Genomic DNA, 17,358 nt, shown 5'->3' with positions numbered 1-17,358 from the left:
CGCCCCATTTAATTTTTCCACCCAATCGCTATGCTCATCCGAGCAGCAGCGAGCTTCCCTCCCCTCGTGACGCGGATCCCTTTAACCCTGCCGGGCGACGGATCCTCCAAGCGAACTTCGTAAATCGGGGATGACGGGTGAAGACATAATGGCAGAGGCGCGGGTGGCGCGAGAGCACGGGTCGTTGACGATAACCCGTTCAACGATCATTAGTCGTGAGCGCAGATTGGATTCCCCTCTGTATGAGAGGGTAAATACGCGATTGCGAACCGTATAAACCGAGTCTATCCGCGTTGTTTGCGCATCTACTCGCGTGTACGCGGCTACTGGGGCGTGCGCGTGCCACACACAGCATGGATCTGTCTGTCTGTGCTCCCGAATCTCGGTGAACTCCAGCCCACTTCACTATCAGAGTCCTCCTCTGTGCTTCTTCGCGGATTAGGGATGGCATCGAAAGCCTTGGAACCGCGTCAGTCCACGTAATCCTATTTTCTGGCGAACTGCACGGTTTAACTCGCTGATCCGTCACGCGAGGCTGAGGGGTTCGCTTACATTTCAACGTTTAGTCGAGGTCTTTTCAATGAAGTGGAGACGCACGATAGTACCGGCTGTGGCGGTGCCGAGAACGCGCTGCTGGTTTAGCAGAGGATAGGGGAGACCCGGGTTAGTTGACTAATTTTTAACATTTCTAATTTCTATAAATGGACCATTGGTATTTTGTTGACTTGTTGTATATCAAAAGTTTACAAATTTAATTAATATTTTGTTTATATTTTTCTTCGTTCCTTCACACTGTTTTTTTTTTTTATTAATTATCATGGTGTTAGATACTGTAATTATTTTCTACTTATTTGTTATGGTCTATTTGGACGGCCCGAGAGTTTGAAGGGAGGTTAGGGTGTAGAACTGGTAGGGATGAGTTTGGAGGGATTTGTGGTGGAGAAAGTGGACTTGAGCAGCTAAACTCTTTGCCTCGACTGCAGCTTGAGGATAAAAATTGCAATTTTTAGTGACGTTCCTATGCTTAGTCAAGTAACCCTGTCCGACATCGTTAACATATTAAGGGCCGTACGTACAAAACCTCCACGCACCGAATAAAACAAAATACCAGAAATTATAATCAATGTAGCACGTTTCCATAAAATATTCATGAAAAAACAACAAGCAATACTTAGTGGACAAAAATTCATAAATAGTCGAAACAAAAATATTTACTTCCCGCTGACCATTTTAGATTTTTCAGTCTCACTGATAGAACACGCAAGTTTTTGTCACGGCGACACATTAAATAGCAAGCTGGCCATTCATATGCTTCAATACCGCGAATCGCAGCATAATTTACTCCATAATACAAAAATTAAAGGGAATTAGTCAACTAGCCCCGGTCTCCCCCACCATTTTGGTAGTGCAATGGTCTTTAGAATTTCCTTCGACGTTATAGGATTTCGCAATAAAATCATGGCGACTATGAACCTAGATGATGACGTCTCACCGTGCTATCCAAGTTCTTGCATTTGCAGAATTCGATATCGAATATAGCGGACCTGATACTATCCTGCGTATGTCCTCTGTTGGATTATCTGATCTATGGGTTTTAAGTGCAACATTACGTGATCCAGCTTTTACGACTCTTCAATTATTCGTTATACGACTCAGTTAATTATTCATATCTGAAACTGCGAGTTAGTAGCGAAATGACGATGAAGACCAGATACTGTAAAAGGTAGCACGCAGTATCGACAGAACGACCTCGCGGGAGGGGGGAAAGAATTCTGCATCTGATGTGCGCTGAACGTTCATGCTGTAACGTCAGCAATAACGATAACTATAAGGAGTTATTGCAATAGTAATAGCAACAATAACGGCGATATCATCGACGACACCTTTACACCGTAGACAAAGAGAAGACGATGAACAGTGGGAAGATAGGGGAGAAGAGTGGAAGAAAGGTAAGTGGGTTGCTTTTGCGAGGCGATTATTCTCCTAAGCACGCGGAACGATTTTATACGCGGGCTGCACGATGAATTTTATATCGCGACAAAGTTGCACGGCTTGAATGGCGGATAAAGGAGACTCTTGGCAGGAGGTGTGTCGAAATTCTACAACGGTAGCACGCTGGCGCAGGAGCAGCTTCGATTATCACGCTTATACGTTATCAGCCTAACGTTATCGAGTTTGTCGGTTGTTACAACGTGACGAATCGGGTCGCCGGAATTCGCGATTAACGAATAGCGTGCCGCAACCCGCTACACGGCGTTGCAGATCCTATCTTGCATCGTGCACGTGGAAAACAACCAGTTCGGTTGAATCTGACACCGCTGAAAAAGAATTTCACAGCCGCCTACAATGTTCCATTTGACACACATTATATTCCAAGCCGTACGATCCCCCAACGTTTCTAGTTCGTCAGAATATAAATTTAACGTATTCTCTGCCCCACGTATATTCCGGTATTAGATTTCCTTCGTTCTTTATTTCAGCAAAGATTCGTAGCCAGAGATGAGATTGGCATTTAGGGTGAACTACGCGAGACGGACTTCCATCGTGTGCCTTTCGTAAGTCTTCCGGAGATATGCTGGTTTACTTTCGAAGCGAATCGAGGAAAACTTTGGAACAGAACTCCGCCTGTCTTGTGGCTACCCACAAGTCCGCCGAAAATTGCTGAAATTTTTCATTGCGCCGACGAAATGGCATCGGTTTTATACTTCGATGGAAGCCCTCCGCGAACTTCCATGTACACGATTTTCCTGCCGTGTTCCGCGTTCGAATTACTACCTGGGTACCACCGTTTCCGCGTGAAGTTTGTTTAACTTGCGTGTACTGTCGTGTGCTCGTTGGATTTGAGAGAGAAAGAGAGTAAAGAAAAAAAAAATGATTTCGACGAAACTGCAGAACGACGAAGAAGCTGAGCGAAAAGGTAGCGAAGCGTTTAACGTCGCGCAAACACTGGCAGACAGATTCATGGGTTTCCATCATAAATCGCAACGCGTACGTTTAAAATGAAAATCAGACGGTACAGGGTGTAAGCTGGAATAAACGCTTGCATTTGAATATAAGGAACGTGCTTCTAATACACAATTGCAAACTTTCCCCGATTGTTGCCAAGTAGCTCTTGCACCTCGGCAGGTCAACAGCTAGCAGTTTGCCGGCAAATAATCGCTGCAGAGAGGAAACTTTCTCCGCACTACAAGGGAAAATTCGCAAAGTAAAAGAAGGATAAGGGAGGGAATTATTTCAAGTGCCGTAGAATGCATTTTTCGCGGGGTACACGGGAACTGGTACTCAACCAGTGTTGCGCGATACTTATCGATTACTGTACGTATCGATATTTGCATGTCGATATTTTGATATTTTCCATCGATATTTCAAACACTAATAATTGCAGGTATCGATAATTTTGTTCGAAACATCGATAATAGTTATTGCACCTTCTTTCGTTCCAGCCAATTCAAGCTGATTTTCAAATTACTGCGTCTGAGTAAAATTGAGTAATTCCTTTTCATACTTTTATATTGAATGGTGCCTATGATATTTCTTATTAAAATAAAAATTCTAGTTTCCTTATAAATGTGATTTGGAAAGTAGATTACTTGTTTTCGTTGTAATACTTTTGAATCTTAATTTAAATAAAATAATCTCTTAATGATACTGTATAAAAATTGTTATTTTTGAAAATTCTTTTTAATCAAAAATAATATTCTCTTGAACATATGTAGCTTATTTTTCAATTGGTAAATTCATACGATCTTCGCGACGATATTAGCAATATCGATACTTTTTGAATAATATATTTCATGTATCGATATTGAACGAAGAAATATATATATCGACAAGCGTTATCGACAGTTGGGACCAATATCGCACATCACTACACTCAACTACTACGGAGAGTCTGAAGTATTCGCTACACACAGCTGAGAGCACGGAAAGAAAAGCTAGGCGCTTCCCACAATTCTCGACAAAATTCCTCTGAGAACGGTCCCCGTTATCGAGAGCAGCCTTGGTGAATTTTTGCCCGACCTGCGAGGAAGGAAATGATAATTCGCGAGCCATGCGGCAGTACGAAAGCGTTGTGGTCTGAAGCCAGAGAATGGGTCGTCAGAAAGCTTCCCAGTCAGCGTCACTAAGTTTTCTGACCCCGTTCCACGCGCCACGGCAACGGCAACGGCAACGACCAACTATCCCTTCGGTATCCTGTTTAATTTACTGAATATCCAGCGATTAGGCGAGGCAGAGCGGCGGTCCATGCAGAAGCGAAGAACGATGGAAAGAGGAGTGTACACGTACGCCGAAGAGTACAGAGTGAGGCGTTCAAAATGTTTCCACGTGAAATACCTCGCTACTTTATTGCCGCGCGGAAAGCTTTCGTGGGAAATCGCGTTTCCTAAAGGGAGCGCATATCGTCGCCGCGTATTTTCCACGTTTCACGACGCGCATAGACACGGCTACTGTGCTTCATTTACTTCTTTCTGCTATCAATTTTACGGGAAGAGTTTGCCAGTCCACGAAGTACTACAGAACACGTGACTGTTTGACACAGACACATTTGAAGCTAATTATACATAGGTTGTTTCAGTTTCTCTGGTGAATATTTTTATGACCATCGCGGGGGTAGATTATAATAAATTGTTCAGTGTCGAAAGCTCGTTGAATTGTTAAACAAATTCACGTTTTCCCCTGAGAATTCATGGAATTGGGGTGTTTTAATTAGAGGCACGCGGAAGAGTGAATTGTAGTGGACTGAAAAAGGCTAGTATGATTCAACTGGAGGAAGAGTAATACCGCGAGCGATTGGCAATTAAGAATAGAGGAGGTTTTAAATATCGTTTCGTTTTATTCGGCGGACGTTTAGCTAGCGTAATAAGGGAGCGAGGTGTTCCAAGGTGGCAGGTCTACGCGGACTCGGGCCACGTAATCGAGTATTGTGCGTAAAATCGAATGTCCAAGGATGACAGGAAGCGTACCTTGTAACCCAAATAGGCGAGCAGCATGGCTTCCGTGAGGGAGACTATCGCCAGGATAACCTGGACGACCCACAATTCCAAGGGCCTCCTCACCCATAAAATCGCGTCCCAGTTGATGGTCGGATGCTCCTGAAATTCTTCCTCCGTAAGGTTCTGGGACGCGAGGAACTCGGTTTTGTTGCCGGGCGTGCAACTGTAACTGGAAGAAGGATTTTTAAAAATTGTTAATAAAGTTTTAGGAGCCCGAGAGACTGAGGGGAGGGAGGGGTGCTTTAAAAGCGTCTGATGGCCTCCTAGAAAACTGAGATGCGGAGAAGAATTTTTAAAAGCACCTAATCAAGTTTCAAAAGTCGAGAAAGCATCGACGCAACTTCCTAATTTCCTTTGATCTATAATTATGCAGCGGCATTTAATTTAGCACTGTATTTAATGGGGAAATAAATCGCACGGAGGGGAGAGGCTCGCGAGTGTGGTAGGGAAGAACGGGGAAACGTAGCACCACCGAAATGATAAGAATTGCAATAGAGAAAGCGTAGAAAAATATTACTCACCGGGAGACAGTAATTTAGAAAATATAAAAGATAAGGGGGAACATAGAAGGGATGTGCAGTTCGCCGCGAGAAGGTCAAGTAGTAGCTAGAGGAATAGATGGGGCGCAGAGCCGGAGCTCTAGGTATCCTTAAGGAGTATCGCGGCTCTTAGAGACTCGCGGCAGAGAAAACGCAATACCGTTTCAGCTGCAAAGTCTTATCTCGGTTTTATTTTCATCCGTGATGCTCGTCCTACAAGATATCGTAATCTTGCATGAACATTGCGCTCAAACCGCGGATCGAAATGGGTTCCGTTGCGCCCAGAAGAAATTCTTCCTGGTTCATTGTGTCGCTGCAGAATAGGTAGGGTAGGGTGGGGCTGAAAGTCACGTTTTTTCATATAAACCTATGTGAGATTTAGTAATAGCAATCTAGAAATATCCGGTGTTATTTTTACCCTAGGTACCTCCGATAAAATGGCAGAATAACAGAAGGGGTAAATGCTTTGCATCTGTTTTCGCGAGAGATGTAGCAGTCGTTTGTTAAATGTTATTGAAAAGATGACTGTATACAAAATTCCAGTGATGTACGATTACAAAGCTGTGTCTAAAATTACCTTAATACTTCGACACCCTCGGAAACGATAAATTAACGTTCATAAATTAGCTGTAGCTGCGACACTTAACGTACTACGCAACTTACCATGCCGCGTAAGTTGGATCCGTGTCGGTGATGACCCTGAATATGTATAAGAAGCATGTTAGCAGCTTAAAAAACAAATTGGCCAATCGTATCCTCAGACCTGGAACATAAACATCATGTCGCGATGAAGGAAAATGTTTATTAAGGAATTATTGTAAACAGTCAATACTTTAATACTCTTCTAAGTAGTTGCACACGACATTGCTGTATTGTTTGGTGTTCGACGTCGATCCGAGCCGGTTTAAATAAAATTTCACGGAATCCCTCTTAAGGAACGTGTCACCCGAGTCGACAGGGCGAAACTTCGAGGAAATTGGGTGCAGGGAGTTTAACACGAGACAGGAATGCCTTTCAGAAAAGCTATCGACACCCTGCAACCCGGAACAGGCTGTTTTTAATCATTCGCTCGTTGTGAAACGCTGAGAGACATCGATCTCCCCGCGTTCGACGTGCAGATGCAAAAAGTTCGACAGACGTGGGGATCCAGGCCGCTATCGACGCGACACTAGTTATCGGCTTGTACCGCTAGCTTCAAAAGATTACGTCCCGCTGGCAGACATCTACGTGGCTGGCCGTGTCACGGTACCATGGTGTTCCCGAAACTACGTTGCTGGCATGCAACACAGGATACGTGCCTTGGCGAGGAATTTCCGCTGCCGTGAACTCTTTTTCAGCCCGAAAACCTAACGATCTCTTCAAGCTTCGGCTGATATCGATAGGTGCTGAGTGATCTTTTCCCATGGCAACCATCGAGTTCGTTTTACGCGACGAGCGAAATTTTAGTACAATCCTGAATTTTAAACCGTGACAGCTTCGATTATTAAATAAAAATTCTAGAAACGAAATTTAAGAATTACCCGAAACGCAGAACAATGCGCACACGCAACGTTGCCGCTCGAAATTTGGGGAGGGTGGGCAGTTTTTTTTTTTTAAAGTACTCTGTCGATGAAGCGTTAGTGATCGATCAATTTCGGACGCACCACCCACTGTGTCGCAGATGAAATGGAAAAATTTAAGGCGATTTCAGGGATGACATTGACGCAACGGGCATGCTCGTACGCAGTGTGGTATAGCAGGGAGCTCTGGCGTTAGATCGAAAGGTCTGTTTAAAACTACGACAGTGAACTGTATCTGTGAATGCCACCACTGACGTAGTATTGTATGGCATTGCATGCAAAAGATGTCAATGCGTTCGACTACCGTGTGCTGGTCTATAAATAAGTTGACTCCAATTTCTATGATTCCAATGTAACTGTCACTCGAACCATATGAACAGTCTAGAAAATAGTGTTGCTTAAGTTTGATTAACTTACTCGAACGTTGGTTCTTGATGAAGTACAGCTGAAGTCTCTCCTTGAACGTGTTCTCGTTCACGTAATATTCCACACGAACTCTGAAAATAGAAGAGAAATATCACGGTTAGTATTTCCAACTACCATTTCATTACAACGTTCATTTACGAAGCAATGCCCGAAGCTAGAATAATAAATCGCTGGGTGAATGTCTACACCCTGGACGTTGAATTCAGAAATTGATTCGCCGAGGCATTGAAACCTAATACTCCGTGCCGTAGTGTTAGGGGCCGCCCTTAAATTACGTGAGGGTAATTTTGGCGATTTCTCACCCCCTCCCTCCCCAAGTATAAGAATTCGTAAGATTTGATATTACAGCCCCTTTCTTACGTAATATTTTTTACATTTAATTTTTTCTGTTATTAACATTCTTTTAAAGGTTTATATAATTCATTTAACTCGGTTTCGGGAAATTTAAACTAAAACTACTTTTCTGGAACATTAATGATAGAATTTTTCATATTTCATATTTCATATTTTATATTTCATATTTTATATTTCATATTTCATATTTCATATTTCATATTTCATATTTCATATTTCATATTTCATATTTCATATTTCATATTTCATATTTCATATTTCATATTTCATATTTCATATTTCACATTTCACATTTCACATTTCACATTTCACATTTCACATTTCACATTTCACATTTCACATTTCATATTTCATATTTCATATTTCATATTTCATATTTCATATTTCATTGTTGAATTAGTTTTAAGTATTTTTAGTATTAGTATACGTAGTACTAATTAATGTTTAGTTTTATGTTATGATTAGGCCTATTAACAGTTTATACTGCGGCCTCGCCTTTACTTTCTCCTTATGCACTATACCTTTGTTTGACGAGTAATAAAGACGAGATAATAATAATAATAACAATAATTTGTATTTATTGAAAATTAGATTAAAAAATATTACGTAAGACACTACCTCAATCCCACCCCCCTAGTGAGAAAACGTAAGAAATTCGCGACCCCCTCCCAAAAGCCTTACATAATTTAAGGACAACCCCACGGCTGTATTACAAATCGCAGGTATAGAGGCAAACAATTACAGAGGGGACGCCAACTTTCTCAGCCACGGCTCCAGACAATCCTTTCGTGTTCCCTCGCCACGCTAATGACGAATCGAAGGATCATCGAGCGAGTTCGGAATCGGCGCGGAACAATCGGTTCAGCACATTTCCATAAAAGCTTCTCGTGGAAGTCTCCCAAGAGGTATGCCGTTCTCATTATCAAGTGGGAGGTCTTCGATTACCATTCGACGGATGGAGGGCCATTCTTCGAAGAGTCGCGAGCGTTGCAAATGCAACCGTGCGGCCGTCCGTGCGAATCGATCCTATTGAACGGCCATCGTTTCGTGACCGGTCGTAAACCGGCTTAACCGCTATTTTTATCGGCGGATAACGCGACGCCCTCGTCGAGAATAGCCGCCTACGTCACCGGGCCGACGTCGACAGACGGTCTGTCGTACGCGATCGTTTCAAGTTGATGAGCTGGTTCTTTGACCCAGATAACGTCACGAGAGAGAGCCTGACCTACGGCAGACGTGTACGAAACAGGCTATCATTGCCTATTTGGGGATGTTACCGCGGAAACCTTTGAGTTCCGGGAGGATTGCCGAGGAGGGATTCACGGGCTTGCACTTTGCCGTGAATTTAGATGAAAGGTGGTACAAGATCACTTGGTACAGCAGCCAGCGCAGCGTGCTCGGTGTCTTTTGCTTGGGGAGTTAGTGGAAATCTTCGGTTCGGGGTGGTTTCAAATGTCGTTAGAAAGGAGTTCAGATGTTTTTGTGCTTATTATTAAAGTCCCGGAGTGACAAACGGGTGTTCAGAAGACGTGACTAGGAGCTGTATCATATTATACACATTAATTTCGTGAAACATGTATCGTCGCATACCGGTGGTGGCAATAGCGTGTTTCGTAGCAATCTGGCACCGGCATGTCAAGGGAAGCATGGCAGTAATATCATCCATGTAGGGTACCTCGTAAAGGACTGATAATAATTCTCATATTACGAAGTGGAAGCTCACTGCCGAGTCTATTCAACCACGGTTTTAATCTCACTAAAAGTCCGGGAAAGTACCGAATTCCAGTGGAATTTGAATAGCTCATTAAATAGCTCCGCGCAAACAGTGCTATTCTCGCCTATACGCAACCGAATTAGGTATGCAAATGGTTGCAGTGATACGGTCAACCTTGTATACTCGACGCACAATTTCGACGTGAATGTGTCCGCGGTAATCGGGCAACTTTTGCAACGGTCTAATTAATAATCCAAAGTAAGAAATGAGCATCCAGACGAGCCCGCCTTGTTCTAGACTAATTATAGTGGGTGTTGCTGATAAAATCTATTCGCCAGGGGGTTGGGTGTGTCGGGTGCTGCGGAATATGGCACGCGCGTTAACGTTCGAACGGAACGAATGCTCGCGAGACGTGCAAAACGAAAACGTGCAGCCGCGCGGATCCGGCTTTGTGCGGGAAACTTTCGGTTAGATTGCGTTATTGCTTGGTGCATCGGGCATCCGAGTGAATATCCGTTTAGTCAGTCATGAATAACAATGGCAGAGAAGTTGGTTTAACGCACCAATTGAATCGTTGATTTGTCGTTCAATATTTTCCAGACGTTACGCATGCGATTCCCTTACGTTTTTCCCCTTCGTCGAGTTCTTTATCGAAGTTCAGGTTCCCGAGGTTCGTTGATTGCAGTAACCCGGGGCTTGCCAATTGCAAGCTAAGCGAGCTGGATGTTATATGTAAATTTGTCGATTGAAATGCGGCGGTAGAATTTGGATGGATGACGTTTCTGATCTAATAGAAGAGGTTGAAACTGACTCGGGGGGAATCGATACGAGTAATCTGCACTTGTGGACGAATTCGAGAGCTCGATGCAGCCATCGAGTAAATCAATCTCTTTGACACAAGCTGACGGGTATGTAGAGGCTGCGAGGCTCTAAAATTAAAGCAAGCCAGCTCTGATTATGGTGCTCCGATTTTATAACCCATTTTGCGATTCTTCGGTACTCGGAGTTTCTAGGTAGTTCTGTAATTGCAAACGAAAATACAGGGAATATTCTTTTGAAGATAAAGATTCGAGGATTTGTAGGAGCAGTCTGCCCAGAATGCGACGAGACAGTTGGATATTAACCCACAAAAAAAAAATCGCACCCATCAAAGGAAATGCGAAACTTTTCTATTCAAACGAAATTAATGACCACGCTGCCGTTTCGGTCTTCGCTGAAAAGTCGATTCGCCGTAACGAGTTTCGGAAACTCTTTACCAGAGTTTTGTGAACTTTCCGTATCCCGCGGTGCGTTTCTGGGGAATGGGATTTGCATAGCGAACATTCGACCACGTCCGAGGAAATTGTTAGAATCCTTGACGACTGGTTAAACACAGATTATCAGTCGTAATGCAACTGGAAAATCGGTTGAATTCGACGAAGGTAGACTAAGGATTCGTTTATCCGACACTAAAAGCAGCCATTAGAATGTTAATAATACATAACAGCCGTGTTCACGCTGGAACTTATTATTCGCCATTTTTCTCTCCACTTACGGCATTTAAAATCACTTTTGATTTTACCATGTGAGTTCGGAGAGCCGGAAAGCTCCCTAAAGGCGCGAATAAAATGGAAATAATGGAAATAGTTGCGAGAGATGAGATTTTTGAAAGTATATCATGAAACTTGTCTCATAAGAGTCGAATTTCATGAAATTAATGACGAAATAATTAAAAAATACTAAAATAATGAAATAATAAAAATAATAATAATTCTGTATTGCACAGTAGACTTACAATAGAAAACATATAGATTTTTTAAAATATATCATGAAACTTGTCCCGTAAGAGTCTAATTTCATGAAATTAATGAAAAATAATTAAAAATACTAAAATAAGGAAATAATAATAATAATAATTCTTTATTGCGCAGTAGACATACAATAGAAAACATCGATTTTTTAAAATATATCATGAAACTTGTCTGAGAAGAGTCGAATTTCATGAAATTAATGACGAAATAATTAAAAAAATACTAAAATAATGAAATAATAATAATAATAATAATAATTCTTTATTGCACAGTAGACTTTACAACAGAAAACATATAACAAAGCGAGAAAGAGAAAGAGGAAAAAGAAAAAGAATAGTTAGATTCGCGCTACAGCATATAGTTTGCGTAGACGAAAATAAGCAATGCCAATTTTGGAATTAACATGCTGCTCGAAAGTCCAGTTCCAATAATTGTCTCATGAGATCAAAGTCTCGTGCGAGGCACGATGGTTTTTGCTTCGCCGTGGAGTTGCACCTTAAGTCTTCGAAATATATCGCTCTAGGAGATAACAATCACCGCTCCCCACTTGTACCGGCATGAAAACGTTTGCCAGCCAGATACGCGTACGCGTGTGCTTGTCTGCCAGTTCACGTATCATCCACTTTCCCTTCGTCCGGCTATATGGCTGACCACATAATGGATTTTCCACTTCAGGAAGGAAATACTCGTCCGGCCGCGGAATTGTACCTCGTTACTTGAACTCGAAACGCCACTCGGAGCAATCTATATAAATTGAGGGGAACGTTCTCGAGCCTCGTCCACACTCTCCGTTTCCCTGCCCCTATCTCTGCGTTCAGCGGGTGCTCTTGTTTCTCTCTCTCCTCTTCGCTGGGAAGCGCACTTACACCGACCGGCACCGCGAACTTTCAAATTCAAAGAGGAACGTTCAAGTGCGAATTCCTTCGCTCGGATCCCTTTTAAAAGCCTGACTGAATCTCACCATTCTCTCTTCCCCCAAAAATATCCTACTCGCGTGGCTGTTACACGCCACTCTCTACCGAAAAGCAGGAGCAGTCGTCGAGTCTTACAAGTTTTTTTTTTTAAAAACAAAACAAAAACAATAGCGTTTGAGTATCGGCGTCCTTGATACTCGGAGCGTGGCTCGCTGGTCCGCGATGCTTCCAGGTGTTCCAGCTGGGCGGCGGGAGGAGAGGGTGGAAGTTCCGTGCAACGTCGCGGTAATAACGCGGCTTTCTCCCCGGTGCACGTAAGATTCGCTAGGTATTAACGGCCCGTAAAGCCGTCGCGCTAACGGTTGCTAATGCCTCCGAGGTAAAGGAACGCCCGGGCAGTACGTCACGCGAACTGCTGCATAAGCTACGACGTTGGATAGATGGGATATCATGGCTCGAAAGCCACGGGCTCGATGTTCGTCTTGCCTCGAAAGGTCGGCTGTGAGTGCTTCCTGTCGTACGTAGCGGGGATTACGGCCACCGTGGAACGGTGGAGGACAGAGGAGTACAGATTGGGACCGATATGCGTGGCTCCGGCGAGCAGGTAAACCTATCGCGTAACGTTAAATTGCGAACGGCAGCTCCGAGGACGCGTTTCTGGGACGACGGGAATTAAGCACGCCGCTCGTGAACAATGGGGACGTTTGTCCCTGCCGAAGGGGACTATAAATGAGGGAGTCATGATCATTTATATTAAATATCATTTGATCGTTGTGTTGGTTGATTGTGTACTGGTGCCGGGGGTGGCTGCCATTCTGCTGGGTACTCGCGCTCGAGTGAAATATGCCTTCTTTAAAAAGACATTGATTAATCGTACCAGTGGGCAAGACGGGGGGGGCTGCCCTCTGATAAGACTGCGAAGAACAATACAGCACTTGGCCGGGAACAAAGAGTCAGGTTTAATTACAATATCTCCTTAGGATCCTACTAGGGGAACCTCTGCTCTCACCCTTCACTATTCCGTATCCGATACTTCTCGTCGATACTGTATGTGGTTGTCTCTTCGTCCTGCGAAAAAATCGTGACAGTTCGAGTGTCGTTCTACTTAACTTCCTGTTCCCGAAAATATCAGCTGGCTGGCATCGTCGAGCGTTTCTCGCCATGGCAAAAGATGTTCGTGGAAACAGCCCCCGTCGCCAGCTATCGCTCGCCTATCCACAGCTGACAGCCAATTTCTCATCGATAGCGCGAAATCGGTTGCACCGCCGATGGACGATGCTTTATACACGGCTCGCGGCGATATTTACGAGCCACCTGACGATCGTAAACGCTTTCCTATCGGCAGGAAATTCGAGCGCGCTGGCTCGAGACGCCGGCGGTGCATCCTGCCCCGTATCGCGCTGCCCGCATGAATTATGCAACCTGCAACCGCGAGACCTCCGTTTCGCCTCTCGTAGCTTGTTTAGCCGTCGATCGTTTTTACCTGCAGTAACATCGATCGGCCAGCAATGACCCAGTATGCGACAACTCTCCGTCCACTGTGTACCGTTTCAATTGAATAACGATGTTACCGTGCTTCCGAGCCGGCCTCTCGTCGCACGCTCGCGGCCCAAGGAATTCATGCACGCTCCAAGGGTCTATGAAATTGTCGTGTCAACGCTGCACACCGTTACCGGCGATTTCTGAGGTTGGGTGTGCTGTTACGCGCAACGGCCTGCGGTGGTAGTTCGGAAACAGTTCAATACTGATATCTCTGGACTTTGCTTATCGCGTTTGTATTGTTAGTCTATTCTGAGAGATCCGTTCAGTCTACGGGGTTGTAGAATCAGGGGTCTAAGTCTCCATTTGATATAGGGTGAACGATACAGTAGCTGACCACCTAAGAGCTTCAGTTTAGGTAAACGCTGTGGAATAAGTAACTTGAATTTTATGAATGAAATTCTGTTATACCAGGCGGAAAGAAAAGTATCGAAGATCAGTATAACACCAAAGAAACTTTGAAGAAATCAGTAGTTTCGGTGTTATGGTATTATAAAGAAACATAACTCAAAAGTGTAATTATTGACCGGTCGTGGTACAGTTATTGACCACTTACTGAATATAAAAGAAAATGGTATATTTTTTAATGCAAAATCATTTTTATTAAATCCATCTGTCACCATATGAAAATCAAAGACATATTGTCTTGGGGCAGGGTGAGCTTCATGTGCACCCTTCACGACGTATGCCGTGCACTTTGCCGCGGACTCATTGGCTTCTCATTCGCTTCTTCTTTTATTCTTAGATTTCTCTCTCACCTGCTCTTTTTTCTTCTCCTTCTTCTCTTTGCATCTCTTAGCCTCTGTCTTTTTCATATTTTGCTTTTTGCTCTTCTTCTTTTTTCTTTCGTCAAGCGCCTCTGACCTCCGAATTAACGTACCAACCCCCGGATCAAGAAAAATCAGAAGTCACCGGAGGTGTATACTCGAAATCATATAAAAGCAGCAAGATTTAGTAGATTGAATGCTGGGAATATTTAATTTGGCTGTTCCAATTCCATTGGGGATCATCCGTTTCAGCTAGGATAGGTATGAATTATGGAACTAGATTACCTATATTAAATGGAACGTAGTTAGAGCTTTGCAACGCAAATCGTGCGAATCTGTATCATAAAGATCGGTACGTTTCATCCGTAATATATTCATGGGTGCATTCAAACATTTTAGTTTTATTCGGGCCGCCTTCAATAGCTGGCATTGATTTGCACACCAATATTCGTTACAGCAGTTTATTTATGTATCTCGCTGCGACACAAATTCCCGGTTTCACACGCGTTATGCTAATCTTTAACGTTTCGTTGTTTATTTTATTGACAGAGCAACAAGTGGATCGCCACATATATTTTCATGCAAACACTGGGATTTAGAATTTGCATGTGCCCCTCTGTTATATTGAAATGTTATACGACTGTGTACGATGTTTCGGAGCGTCATGTCACATTCCGTTGAAATGAAATTGTTTCGGCAAAATTTATTTGCTACGCATTGCCGAAAATAAAAATCATGTAATAAGACAATAAGTTTCAGAAGCATTAGGGGTAAAGAGTACAGTGGTTGGCCACCTGACAGTGATTGGTCCTATTTTGAGAAATGAAACAATATAAAGAAATATCAATGTTATGCTTTTTTTAATCAACATATTCATATTCCTTGTACTTTGTGCTTCGAATGTAATTAATATTTCCCCATTCATTACATACTGTGATTATATTTAAAAGCAGATAGGAGACTCGGCTTTACAGCTTGAAAATTACAGCGATTCAATAAAAAAATCATAAGAGTACAATTGAAAGTTTTCGAATATTTTAATGTATTTGTGATATCTATATCTCTCATATTCTGTATATATCGATAAATAACGGTCAAAACTTTATAAAAAAAATTATGTATTTGTTAAAATTGTACATATCTCTTACTTAAGTGGCCAACCATTGTACTCTTTACGCTACGCGTATAAAATATAAAATGTTTCTATGCAACGATGCCCCTGAAATACAAAACCATCGAGTCACCCGTTCTCCTTTCAAAATCTTCAGAGCGACCCCTACAAAAAATTCGTGCGCCGTATTGGAGGCTCTATTGTGTTATCTCTCTGAGATTTACAGCTGTACGGTTATTAACGAAACGTCCATTTTGTTGTCAATTAGACGAGGTTAACCCTTGGGCATTTCCCAAGTACTTAGCACGGCGATTCCGAGACACTTGATTGGCACCCCCTCGGTAGTACATCGATTGTTCCCCGTTAGACAAATATTTATCAGCGACAATATTAACCTATATTCCTATTTCCACCTCGCCTGAATTGGGATAGCAACAGCCAGGAAGGGCCGAAATACCTGAGACGTCATAGAATACGTCCATCATTCGAGGAACGAAAAATCTTGCTACCATATTCGTGCCTCTGCATCGGCAAAACATTTCGAAGCTGCCGATACATGCACACCTCGCAATGACGCCGGAACAAACTAAACGTTCCGCAAATAATCCAGAAAAATATTTCTCCGCCGCGGCGATCGGGGGTTGGAGGGAGAACTTAACTAAATAGAGATAAATGAACGCGATTGTTAATCGGCGGGAATCAACATTCGCCGGAGGTACACGACGCGGCGTCCAGTTACGTGCGATTAAACGCTGGATACACAAAGGGACGTTCCATCCGGTGCAAAATATCGCGGCCCGATATCCGTGGCGTTTCAGATGATTAAATTAAATTACCGTGGGGCCGAATTCGCGCGTTCCAACGTCCGCGGGTAAACGATTGTTCGATTGGCTATTGGGAACAGTCGGCAGCCGGCCGTCAAATTGTCTCTGCCGAGTTTTATATCCGCGCAAATCCTTCGCGCTCCAGCAAATCCGTAACGAGCGACGCAATCTCGGGAAGGAGGACGAGCAGATTGAAAATCGAGGGCGAGGAAGAACGGCGACGGTCGATCAAGGATACTCTGAAGGGGATTCGATCGTTGCGCGGCTGCGGTCGTGTTTTATGGTGGGACGGATTTATTTGAATAGACGTGTTGTATGTATAAATTAGAATGGTGATGGATTCGAGGCCGATGACTTCTAAGAGTAGAGTTTCTTAGAATAATTCAGGAGACTGTTTAAAAAAAAAAACGTGACATTCGAGGGATCTAGTGTTCCTTATTTAAGATAGGTTTACACCTGACGAGTGACTCGGCCGAGTCAGGGTCTTAAACTGACACTCGTCAGGTGTAAACCTATCTTAAATAAGGAACAGTAGAATCCTCGAATGTTACTTTTTTTTAAACAAATCCCTATCCTTTCTAATGGGATGGTTTTTTTTTTAAAGTGACATTCGAGGATTCTAGTGTTCCTTATTTAAGATAGGTTTACACCTGACGAGTGTCAGTTTAAAACCCTGACTCGGCCGAGCCACTCGTCAGGTGTAAACCTATCATAAATAAGGAACACTAGAATCCTCGAATGTCCCTTTTTTTTTTAAAAAACCATCCCATTAGAAAGGATCGGGAATTGGGAAACTAACAGGAAAAATGTGAACATTCTTCGTCCAT

The 17,358-nt window shown here is 43.1% G+C and overlaps 1 protein-coding gene across 5 annotated transcripts in view; it reads right to left on the bottom strand.

Annotated features, from left to right (window-relative positions):
• The window catches only part of Slo2 (slowpoke 2), a 146,729-nt gene that overhangs the window by 29,426 nt on the left and 99,945 nt on the right, over positions 1-17,358 (bottom strand). For all 5 annotated transcript variants that reach the window (XM_076809180.1, XM_076809179.1, XM_076809176.1 and 2 more), the window contains 3 exons: positions 7,510-7,589; positions 6,197-6,296; positions 4,965-5,163 (listed from right to left, as the gene is read on the bottom strand). In XM_076809180.1, the coding sequence (XP_076665295.1) occupies positions 4,965-5,163; positions 6,197-6,296; positions 7,510-7,589 (379 nt within the window). The remainder of the gene's footprint in view (positions 1-4,964; positions 5,164-6,196; positions 6,297-7,509; positions 7,590-17,358) is intronic.

Source organism: Andrena cerasifolii, chromosome 3 (genome assembly GCF_050908995.1).
Source record: "Andrena cerasifolii isolate SP2316 chromosome 3, iyAndCera1_principal, whole genome shotgun sequence".
NCBI lineage: Eukaryota > Metazoa > Arthropoda > Insecta > Hymenoptera > Andrenidae > Andrena > Andrena cerasifolii.
Note: the sequence above shows the minus strand (reverse complement) of the source record. Positions and strands in the feature narration are given on the sequence as shown.